We start from the raw sequence: 12,635 nt of genomic DNA, 5'->3' as shown, positions 1-12,635 counted from the left end.
CATCTTAAATCTGTATCAAATGGCTTACAAAATAATATCATAATCAAATATGTAAATCATTATTAATATATATTTTATATTGTTTATGAAAAAATAGGTTTCTAATGGAACAGCAGAGGCTGCTGCTGAAGCAGCTCGTGTTGTTGAGCTGCAAGAAACTCTTGAAAAAGTAAATTCTGAGGTAACCACATCAAGAAGTAAAATTGCTGAACTTAGTGCCAAAATTAGGGAGCAAGAAGATGGAATAGCTGCCGCTCAAAAAGAAATAGCTAAAATGCAAGAAGAAAATGCCAGGCTTTCTAGGGATCTTAAAGAAGTAAAAAATATGAATTTTTTAATGAATTTTAATTATTAATTGTGTTATATTACTTATAGAAGAATACTTCTAATTTTTATTTATTTGTGGAGGGGGATATATTCTGTTGTATTAAATGCAATATCATTCTAGAGTGATGATGATTTTAATTTTTAACTTATTAATGCTCTTTGTTTTGCTCAAATTTTGAAATATGTATGTCTTGGAATTTCATTTGAAACTAGTACTATCCCTATGATAGTTTTATAACAAGAATTTTTTTTTTAGAATAATGCGCAAAAAGAAGACCAAGAAGAAAGAATATCTACTTTGGAGAAACGATACTTAAATGCTCAAAGGGAATCAACATCCTTGCATGATCTAAATGAGAAATTAGAACAAGAACTTTCCAATAAAGAAGCTCAGCTAAAACTGGTAATTTTCAAAGATACTAATTTAACCTTTCATTTTAAAAATAATCTGACATTTAATTCTGCAAGTTTTTTACAGAATGAATCAAATTTTATTACTTATAAATGAATATGAATCTATGATGCATAAAATCTATATATATATTTCTTTTACACGGCGACAAAAAAAAAGCCTCATTACAACTCCCCGAATAGCAACACTAGAAAATCGACCAATGATTACCGCTAAAAATGTCGCATGCCAAATCTAGCTGAGGTGACTCAGCATATTGCGCCTTTAAAAACGAAAACTGAACTAACCAGAGAGAGCATTCTCACCAAATGTGATCTCTTCCGAAATTCACAGCAGCTATCTCATACTTTTGAGCTAGGCAGAAGTGAGTAGTCTTTGTCGATAGATCTATATTTTAGTATTTTGTCGAAAGCGCTTTTTTTCACAAATTTATTTGACGATTTTTGATTTATATCACAACTTTATTTGTTTTATTATTGTTATTAGTTATTCATTGAAAAATGGGTCTCAGTCGTGCTGTTACGCTTTAAGATTTTATACTATAGCACATTTCTAATAGGTTTAACGAATTACATGTCATTTATTTGAATTCAAATTTATTTTAATGACTTAGTATTTACTAAAAAGATGAATTTTTTTTTTTAAAAAAAAGTTGTTATATGGATTTGAATGATTGTTTTGAATTCTTAGAATTTTTGCATTTGCAATGTATTTAAGTTAGTAGCGAGCGAAGCGAGCTTGTTTTGCGAAGACTAAGATTGTGTAGCAATTTTCTGGGGTTAGCGAGCAGGGGGCGCAGCCCACTAGTAATTTTAATTTTTCGAAAGTAAAGCATCTTTGTTCATTTGGAAATTGTGAATTATTTTTAAGAATCTATTTTCTTTTCGCGTATAATTCCTGAATAGGGTATTTCTCTCTCCCTTTATTATTTTTTTCTCCTTATTTTATATCTTAGCATAAATTTATATAAATTATTAATTTTAACAGTTCCATCAATTTGTGTTTTAAACCTCTTTTTTTCTTGTCTATTTTATGCTAATTATATGTATGTCAGGTTTTTATGTAATGAACTACCCATCATTTATTACAAATTTCACAAAAAGACATGATTTTCAAAGTTTATTTTTTCTGGTATTCAATTAGTAAAGATAAAATGTTTCATATTTAGAAATCTTTATTTTCGTTTTAACTATTGGAATAGTCTAAAATTGTAGAAGTTTCTGTTAATAAAATATACACTTGAAAGTAGTCGTAAAACTAAACCTTTTGAGAGAAAAAATGAACTAATTTAACAAAGCATGTAAAATATTTAGTAGAAGTCCTTATTTTGTAAATGTGTATGCTTTGGTTTTGAAATTACTCTCAGAGGAATTTATCTCAAAATAAATACTGATTCCATTAATCTTCTAATTACCTTTTCCACTTTTTTTCTTCTACCTTATATAGCACATAATTTCTAACACTGCTCAAGTTTACTACTTTATTTCCATTGTAATGTAAGATTCTTACCTTAAGTGTTTGGTTAAACGTAACTTCATCTAAAGTCTATGCCATAAAACTATTATTCAATTTAAAAAAATAATTTTAAGAAAACATAAATTCATTTTTTAAGAGTTGTTAACTGTTTTCTCTCGTTATATACCGATTGCTTATAAAAAATTTAGATTTAACTTACTTGATATGCGAAACTTTCTTTTAAAAAATAGTGTTTTTACTCAATAATAAATAATGATTTATTCTTATTTTTATTAATAAAAAATCATTATTTAATATTTATTAATACTAATGAAAAATATATATAACTTACAATTCGTAGCTTTCAATTTTACCTTCAATAAATTTTAACTACTTAGTTCATTGGAATGATATTTTATTTAAATTTGCAACATTTATAATTTTAAGATATTGAAAACTCTATAATTTAAAAAATATTTCTTATCTGAAAATATCATGTAAAGAAAAAATTAGTACATGTCACTAGAAAGAGTTTTACTCTCAATTTTTTCCCCCTTTATGAAGTCGTTTCATATTATTTAAAAGGCAAAAAACAAGGGTTTCTCTTTATCTTCAATATGATACATTTAGTACTTAAAATCTACTTTTGTAAAACATTGCAGTTATTTAAAGGCCATCTGCTTGCATTAATTAATTTATTATACTTCACAGAATGAAGAAAAATGTAGAGCTTTACAAGAACGATTAGAACTAGCAGAACAAAAATTAGCCCAATTTTCACGAAAAGCAGAAGCTGCTGCTGGAGAAGCATTAGCTCAGGTTTGTTGTTTTACTTATTTGTTTTTTAAAATAAAATGCTTGAGTTTTAAATATGTCGTAAAATTACTTCAGATTTATAAATTTCATAATGAAAAACTTAATTAATGAATATGTAGCAAATCTAGCTATTTAATAGGCTATCGTAGTACGTTATATATTGTTGGAAAAATCATAATTTTTTTATTCATCCCGAAGTAAAGTTTTTGAAATTATAGCTTTCAGTCACCGAACAAAATTATGTGGCGTTTCATAGGTATAAAAAAAATTATGTTTTGCTTAAATATTGGAATTATGTATTCTATTAGGCTTTTTTATGATAATTTAAAATCAACAAAGTAACTATGTTTTTTCTTCTTTTTTTTTATTGAAGTAGCTGACTGACTGAAAATTTATTTGTTATAGGTACAAGATCGCCATGGTAGTGTAGAGGACCGAATTCAAAGGTTAGAACAGCAACTTGAAGAAAAAGGCAGTGAATTAATTAGGGTAATTTTACTTTTTATCTAATATTAAAATTTTTTTATTATTTTAAATATAATTGATTATTATAAATAATTAAACTGTTTATATATATATATATATATATATATATATATATATATATATATATATATATATATATATATATATATATATATATATATATATATATATATATATATATATATAATAAGTATTTTAGGTGCAGTTACTTCCATCTTTATCATAATTTATTGATCATTCATTTAAATATTAAACAAGCAACGTTCCTGATATCTTAGTGTCTTTACTTTTCATCTTATTGGTTGTTGTTTTAAAAAATAATGCTTCTATATCGTTTAGCATACATATTTGCGATTTAGAATAAATTTAAAAAATAGCTTGTACATTAATAATTATGAATGTTTCAATTTTTTTAAATAGTGTTGTTTTTAATTACAACTCATAAAAATTTAGTATATACATATTAACAGTACAGCATAATGATTCACTTGTATGAAAAAACTTCAGCATAGATCTCCTTACCAGAAAAATTTTAATTAGTGATCAAAGAATAATTTTTGCTTAATGATTTCAAAAAGTATTCTGAAAATAATCACAGTAAGCAGGGTTCCCGCGGCCTTGAAAAGTACTTGAATTTCATTTTGATTTTCAAGGGCCCCTAGAAGTACTTGAAAATGATATTAAATCCTTGAAAAATTCAAAATGACCTTGAAAAGTATCGAAAACTCAGGAAAACAGCCCTATTTCCAGCATTTCTGTGTTTAACTTTTTGACGCACGTAAGTGTTTGAGAATGACTTTCCCGCCTTTCAGATGATGACACGTACTGTTTGATTTTAGGATTTTATGTATGTTTGGCTGATTTTAGGAATTTTAAATATTGGGAACTGCACCAGATTCTGACAAAATCTCGATTCTTATTCAGGCAATTTTAATATCATTCATCGATCTTCGTATTAAACTGATTTAAAAGCTAGGTGTTGCGATTCGTTTTCGCGTGATTCAAAAATTGTACTTGCAATTCCCATTAAAGCAATTTAAAAATCTAATATCGCGATTTGTGCTTAAGCATTTTTAAACCCCAATATCGCGATTAGTTTTCCGCAAGCTTAAAGTCCAATGTCGCTATTCGTATTCACGCATTTTGCATCGATGTTGTAATATCAAACATCGATTTTCGTATTTATACTCTATTTGACAACTACTCATTGCGATTCGTGTTCATGTGACCATGTCAAGTGCGTATGATCGATGCTACTGAAAAAAAATTAATTCAAGTATGAGTGGTTAATTAAAACAGTAAAAGTGACCAAAATTGTTAGTAAGAATCTATCAGAAGATATTGAGGTGAAAGTTGGCAACTGATTCAATTTAAAATGGTTGACCCGTAATAAATTTAAAATGATAATTAAGCCGCAATATCCAATAATTGATTAATTTTCTTTAATAGAAAAGTGGTCAGAATTTCAAAAATATATATAAGAACAAATTTCACTGTCTAAATGCTTCTGCCACTTTAAATATTAAATACAAATCTCCCGGCAGAGATGTTTTTAAATATCTAATTAATATCACAGTATTATATAGAACATATCATAGTATTATAGTATAACCGTCCTGCCCGAATTTTTGCTTATTCAGAGGTTTTATACCTAGCTAAAATAGGCCTTGTGCAAAATTCAAATCTGACGTTTTTATGAATCATGAATTTTATTCTTGACTTGATGCCAATCACTCTTGCTTTTTTTATACTTAGATCACTTTCCGAAATCAAGAGAGCAATGGAAGTCTTATTTTTCAGTACTGCTATTATCATCTAACATTTATCACCAACTAACTATTATCATCAAAACATTTTAGTTTAAAATGTAAAATTTTAGTCTATCTTTTACTAAAATTTAAGTCCTTGAGAATTTTATAATAAGTCTTAAAAAGTCCTTGAAAAGTACTTGAATTTTATTTCTAAAGTAGAGCATGAACCCTGAGTAAAGTTATAAACAATTTTAAAATTTCTGAATGAAACTTTTGTTATGTAGGAATTTTTTTGAAGATGTATTTTGTAATGTAAGATTTGTAATTGCTCATTTTTAAATTCACAGTGAGATAAATAGATGCTGATTTAAAAATTGATTTTTACATAAATAATTTTCTCAAAATTTATCTTCTATTTTTAAATTGTGTCAGATAAATTTTCAGTAAATATTCTTTAAGTAATAATAATGTCTCTTATTCCAGTTAATTCCCTTAATCTATACTATAATTTGTTTTTTCAGTCAAGACAACGTGAAAAAATGAATGAGGAACATAACCAAAGATTATCATCTACTGTAGATAAATTATTAGCTGAATCCAATGAACGTCTTCAACTTCACTTGAAAGAGCGAATGCATGCTTTAGAAGAAAAAAATTCATTAGCTCAAGAGCTTGAAAGGACAAGAAAATTGTTAGAAGATACTTCAATTGAAAAAGTGAGAAATTATTCAAATTAGTACTAAAATACTATAGTAAGCACACAATGAATAAAATGATTGTGTGCTTACTGTAGTTTTTTTTTCTACTTTCTGTTGATAGAATGAAGAATTAATTAAAAAATTATCACAACGAAAAAGTAATTAAATTTAAGCTTTAATATATTTAACTCGACTCTAAGGTGAAATACATCGGTTTCTATTACATTCCAGCTGATTCACTTGAACTTTTTTTTTTCCAAGACTTTTTGCAATATTACTTTAGTTCCAAGTATTAACCACTTTAAATATCTGATAGCTATAAGAATTTTTTTCTGATTCAATCATTTTTAATCTATCTCTCATATTCTTTCCATTCTTATATTAATGCTTTTTGTAGATTAGAACATTTTTTATTTTATTTGTTATGAAAGTTACATTAATATTTTTTTAATGAGTTAGTGCATTATAAATAGATTCCTGTTTTGTACGCTATAATTATTTTTAATCTACAATCTATATCATTTGTGTTTGTAAAACATTTTATTCCTTTTATTAACATGTTATTTTTACAGGATAAGATTTTGAGTGAATTAGGAAAAATAAAAATTGAAATGGAAAACCTGAGGCGTGATCATCAAGCATTTAAAGCTGAAAGCCTGGCAAGGTTTGTAAAAATTCTACATTTTTACCCTAAAGTGTTTGTAAACTATATAACTAACTTGGGTATTCTAACTTCAAAGTTATTTCCTTGCCTATTTGTATTCAATAAATACTAAATGGCAATTATTTAACTATTTCAGGAGAGTTTACATCTTTAATGAATGGTGGTAAAGAACAAGTAATAAATGGTTTTACCCATAATTTCTGATGACATATTTTTTCTGTTGAAATTGGATAGCACATTTATTATTATTTTATTTTGTAACATTTTTTAGCAAAATGCTTAAATACTAAAATGAAAACTAGATTTTTTTTTTTTTTACCTGAACATTTTATATACTCTATTTAAAAATAAAAAAAAATTTAAAAATTATTAAATAAAAATTAATATTTTGCTAAAACTTATTTTTCTGATTTTATCCTTTTTGTTAAAAGAATTTGTGAACTAAACCTAAACCATTCAAAACTCTTTTTGTTGACTAAAAATAGTTTATTATAAACTATTTTTATTCACATAGAGAGCAGTCAAGAAAACTGCGACAGCCAAAGTAGTTTTTAAAAAAATGTAAGCATCAGTACTAAACGATATTTAAGAAAAATTATTCTATGTGATTTTTCACAATATTTTAAGAAACAAAGAGTTAAAATGTATGAAAACCTAGAACAAGATGGTTAGATAGAGTAGAGAAGTGGTTAAAGAACTTGGGAGTCAATCGATTTAGAAATATACCATCAAATAGATCGAGATGGGATAAACTGGCTGAGACGGCCTTGACCGATTACCGGCTGTAATGCCTGAAGAAAAAGTTAAAATAAATAAAACTTCAGTGTAATATTGTATATTTTAGGGAAATTCTTGAATTCAAGAATTCTTGAGTTTCATTAAGTATTGGAATCTTTTTTCTTTTTTTTTTATGAAATAAATTACCTAATCTATAAGTCTCTTTTTTTTCCCTTTCGTTGTTGTTGAAATATAAAAAAGTAAAACAAATTTATATTGTTTGATCTGTATCTAAATTTAAAGCTTTTCATTAAATGTGGTTTTTTATTCGTTTAGGTTGAGCTCTACTCGTGTTCTTCCACAAACATCTCCTCAATTCCCAACACGCACAGCTCTGTCTCCAGCTGCCATTGTCACAAGTACCATATCTCCCAACAGAACTCCTGCTATTGATACTTCTGATGCATTTCATATAGTCAGTGGTATTGATTACATTTCACCAAATGCTTCTATTAACCGAAGATTACAGAGAGGCAGGCAAGCTGCTTTAGAAGAAGACGCTACCAAAGTAAGGGCTTCATACAGGTTTAAATATTCTATAATCATGGCTTTTACATATAGTACAGTACAGAACCCGTTATCCGGAAATCAGAAAACCGAAAAACCAGAACAAAATTCGATAAATTTTCCCTCCATTTTTTTAAAAAAATAAAAAAAAAAAAAAAACCTCCTAAGATTTTTCTTTCTTACCATCATTTTGGAAATAATCATTAGTGTATTACTTCATCGTTTTTTCTTTTTAAGATTATATCCAAAAATCTTTTTCTTTTTTTTTTTTTTTTTTTTTTTTTTTTTTTTTTTTTTTTTTTTAGTTGGGTTTAACAAGGCTTTTTGTAGCGATGGTCCCGATCGTTCCGGATAATCGGTTCCCTACTGTATTATAACCCTTGCAAAAAAATCTCTAGACATTAGCGTTGCAATTGGGAAACAAAAATGGTGTTGAAAATCTGTTGAATCACTGGTGAGAAAAGCTCATACATAACCATAATGAACATGAAAACCAGTCTGATCCCCTAATATAATTTGAATATGTTTCTATTACACGCCTTCCAACTCATTTAATTTCTCCTGTTTCCTCCAACAATCAGACAAATTTTGATGATTTCAGTTCCATCTTTGTTAGTGATTCCTTGCATTTCAGTATGTTGGTTTTTCATGGTTTAAATTGTAATTTCTGCCCTCTAATGCCAATTAATGAATTATTTTTAATCTCTTGCATATAAATATCTTTTTAACTATCAATTACTGGAAAAGCAAATGTCTATTCGAAGGTGACAATAGATAATTGCTTTGTCATTAGATGGACTAGTCTATTTTTATGCAACTTTGAACTTTTTATTTTTTTAATGTTTATTTTGTTTAATTTATTTCTAAACTAGTTTACATCTATTTAAAACTTAAATTTTAGATTTTGAATAATCTAAAGTATGTAAACTCCCTAATAAATTACTGTATGCAATTTTATCTTTATTGGCATTTGTAAGTTATTTAAATAACGAAGATGATAAACTAGCAATTCTGGAGATATTACTATTTTCTCTCATCATTAGATACTATTACTTATTTTGTTATAAAAGACTTTTACTTAAGCATACTTTTTAATCAGTTTTGTATTATGTTGTAAAAATACATGTAAATAGCTAGGATAAATTGAGATAGATCTTTTTTGCTTTTCATATTTATTTTTTAAGAGTCACTGGTTTATTTATTTAAAAAAGTAGTAATTTATGCAGTTTATATTTAGTGAAATAATTTTACAAAAATTTATCTGCAGGTTCAGACTCTAAATGAGCAAGAGTGGGAAAAAATGGAGCAAGCTCAAGTTTTAGCTAATGTCCAACATGCCTTTGATGCTAGTGATACAGAATGTAGTCAAACTGATGATAATGAGAGTATATTTGAATCCATGGATATGCTTTCACCATCAGCTCATACTGATGCTCAAACATTAGCTCTTATGTTGCAGGAGCAGCTAGATGCCATAAATAATGAAATTAGGTATTTATTTAGTTGTTTAATTACGCTGGAATTTTTTTTTTTTTTTTTTTTTTTTGTACTATAAGATTAAAATAGTTTGTGTCTTCTCTCTATCATATTAACTATTTATTGCTTTACTTGGGAACTAATATTATAAATAGGAAATTTAAAAAATAAATCTCTTATTCAAAATATAAATTCAGTGTTTTCTTATTATTTTAATACTCATTCTTTTAATTCATAGAAATAAAGAAAAAGCCGATGGGCTTTATTTCCATCATCTCCCCCCCCCCCCCTGTAAATAAAAGATTGGTCAATTTCTTTTATTAAAAATTTTATGTTTTGTATTAAGGCTATAACTTTTATTTAAATGGGCATAACTGATGTATTCCCAATTTATTTTTGATTTTATCCACACATTTAATCTAATCATAATATTGTTTTTACTTTATGTAGCAATATTCATTTAGTATTTTTATTTTATTTATTTTACAGTCAATGGTTGTGAAAATCAACCTTATTAGATTTTTATGGGCATTAAGTGTTTACCTCTTGTTTTAACTAAGTACTAGTTTACTGTATTTGAAATGTTTTTAGGCTAATACAAGAAGAAAAGCATACAACAGAACAGAGAGCTGAAGAGCTTGAGTCAAGGGTAGGAAGTATAGAAACTATTAGCCTATTAGCTAGAGGACGATCATTTGAAAGAAGTTCTCCCCCACAAAGTGGTAGATCTACTCCCAAATCACATCACAGTCCTCAAAGAGACTATGTACAAAAATATCCTGTAAGCACTGTTAAGTTATCATTGTGAAAAATATTGAGCAGTTTCTATTGGAATTAAATATGATTTTTTATATCCAAAATGTTAGCCAACACCTGGTCTATAGCTGTGTTATGACTATTTCATTTAGTTAAAGACTTGGAAAAATAAATAGTTCTTTAAAGAATTGAGGAATTATATATGTGTCTTCTATTCTATTGATAATTGTAATTAATTTCTAAAAAAAAAAATTATTGTGGAATTCTTTTGCTTATATTCGTAATTAATTTTTTATTTTCATCTAATAATCTGTAACTTGAGTGTACAATGGTAAATAAATATTAAAAAAATTATTAATATTATTATTTATATTATTATAATAATAATGATATTCATAATATTATTAATAAATATTGGAAAAAAATTGAAAATAATTATGTCTACAATATATTTTTGAAGATAGTTTTTTTCATTGATTCCTAAGTTGCTTTGGTTAATAGAAAATTTTCCTCTTTCAAAAATGTTCTTTGTAAGGAAACTATTTGTCACCTTATTGAAAATAAGAAAATTGTTTTCCAATGGATGGCAAGTCAATCATTTTGCCAACTGATATTTTATTTACTAGCTATATTTAATTAGGTTTGAATAAATATTCACTCTTGTTATTATAAAACTCAACACTAAATGTTTGAAATTATTGTTTAGCCAATTAGTCAGATGGATGGTAAAGAAGATAATAGGTTAATATTAAGAAGAGATCCTAGTCCTCCTACACCTCGTTCTGTACGACTGGAAAGAGTAGCTAGAGCATTGGCAGAAAGTTCTGAAGAATTGCGAAGGTAAATTTAGTGTATTAATTATCAATTCTAAAATTACAATTGTTTCTCTTTAAAAAGAAATTTACGCTTTTTTTAAAAAATTGCTACTACAGTAGAGCGCCGATTATCCGAATGTCCAATTATCCGAATTCGTTTTTTTTTTTTTTAAAGTTTAGAATACTTTTTAACTTATCAAAAATTTTTCTAAATTTCTGAACCAGTAGATCTTCCGGATAATAATATGCCAGGTTATGTAGTAGAAGAAATAGGAGACACTGAAAACGTCCCAGGATTTCAAATTTTAAATGATGAATTTGTTGCCGAAATTTCGAGTGAAATTTGGAACTCCACAGGCGAAGAGGGAGAAGTAGGTGATCAAGTTCAAGATAGTGGACATTTTCAATGCATTAGATATAGCAATGAATTGGCTAGAACGTCAAAATGATGTTGATCCAGTTCAATTGATTTATTTAAAAAGAATAAGGGAAAATGGCTGCTTGAAAAAGAGCAACTTCTTTGAAACAAAAGTTTTTGCTGAATTTCTTTTGCAATGGAAAATACAGAAAAATGTGGTAAAATCAGTAATTGACAAAAAAAATCATAAAAAGCTGAAATATGATATGATAAATAAAATTCAAAATGGAAAAAAAGTTTTTTAAAAAAAATAAAAAATATTTGTATAAAATTGAAAAAATATAAATATAAAATTGAAAAAAAAAAAACTTTTAAACAGAGTTATTTTAGATAGTGCTAAAATATTCCTAAACATGGTAAAAATGTGAAGGAAAGTTAGTGCATAAAAAATCATTTAAACTATATTTCAAACAACGTTCCAATTATCGGCGCTCTACTGTATTTCTAAATCACATTTGTATTGTATATGATATTAATAAGGAGTTTTTTCAATTCAAATTATTTCCCTCATGGCTCTTTTCATCTGTGTTGTATTGATTCTATTGGTATTTATTTCTTTAATTTATTTTTTTACTTCTTTATTTTGCCTAATCATATTTTAAAAACAAACATATTGATCAAGTGTATCTTTCAGTATGTAAACTTCTACATTGTATTAATATTACTTAAAATGATTCATATTCATCAAATGAACTAACTTGAGCCAACTTCGCAAAGTTTGGATGCCACTGTAGCACTTTGATTTCTTCAGGCAAAAATTACAATTGTTTATATCGCTTGTATATGTTAATAAGAATTTAAGAGTATTTTCCTCAAGCTCCTGTAATTGTTTGACATAAATAACAGAAATATAATAATAAGCCAATCTTTAATTTGTAGCCAATAAGGCGAATGATTGGTCACATATATTAAATTAGTTTCTAAACAATTCTTTAAATACTTGAATTATTTAAAATCTTGCATTATTTAATAGTATTAAATATATTTCCACTCGGTTTTATATCTTTTCACTTGGTTTTAAACATATTGCATGAAAATCATTAATGAACCTAAAAAACACAAATCTGTATTTGTAAATAAAACATGCATGTCTTCCTAATGTAAAAATTAATTTCTTATTCCTGTTCTAATATTCAATGCTTAACAAAAACTGCCTTTCTGTCATAACACTATTACTAATAAATAGATATAACATTTTAATGTAAAAATAATTTTTGCTCTTGTTATATTGCTTTCATCATTTGCTGCTTTAAACTCTAATGCTTTACTCAACCATT

General features: G+C 26.5%; 1 protein-coding gene across 4 annotated transcripts in view; it reads left to right on the top strand.

Moving 5' to 3' along the window:
• Positions 1-12,635, top strand: part of LOC107450141 (liprin-alpha-1) — a 65,582-nt gene that overhangs the window by 32,290 nt on the left and 20,657 nt on the right. For all 4 annotated transcript variants that reach the window (XM_016065889.4, XM_071178545.2, XM_016065880.5 and 1 more), the window contains exons 6-15: positions 98-316; positions 584-730; positions 2,906-3,013; positions 3,416-3,499; positions 5,769-5,963; positions 6,518-6,609; positions 7,663-7,894; positions 9,161-9,384; positions 9,961-10,150; positions 10,832-10,965. In XM_016065889.4, coding sequence (XP_015921375.2) covers positions 98-316; positions 584-730; positions 2,906-3,013; positions 3,416-3,499; positions 5,769-5,963; positions 6,518-6,609; positions 7,663-7,894; positions 9,161-9,384; positions 9,961-10,150; positions 10,832-10,965 — 1,625 coding nt within the window. The remainder of the gene's footprint in view (positions 1-97; positions 317-583; positions 731-2,905; positions 3,014-3,415; positions 3,500-5,768; positions 5,964-6,517; positions 6,610-7,662; positions 7,895-9,160; positions 9,385-9,960; positions 10,151-10,831; positions 10,966-12,635) is intronic.

Source organism: Parasteatoda tepidariorum, chromosome 6, assembly GCF_982258835.1.
Source record: "Parasteatoda tepidariorum strain Cologne lab strain chromosome 6, Ptep-v5.0, whole genome shotgun sequence".
Lineage (NCBI taxonomy): Eukaryota > Metazoa > Arthropoda > Arachnida > Araneae > Theridiidae > Parasteatoda > Parasteatoda tepidariorum.
The sequence above is the reverse complement of the archived record's forward strand: the minus strand, read 5'-3'. Positions and strand labels throughout refer to the sequence as shown.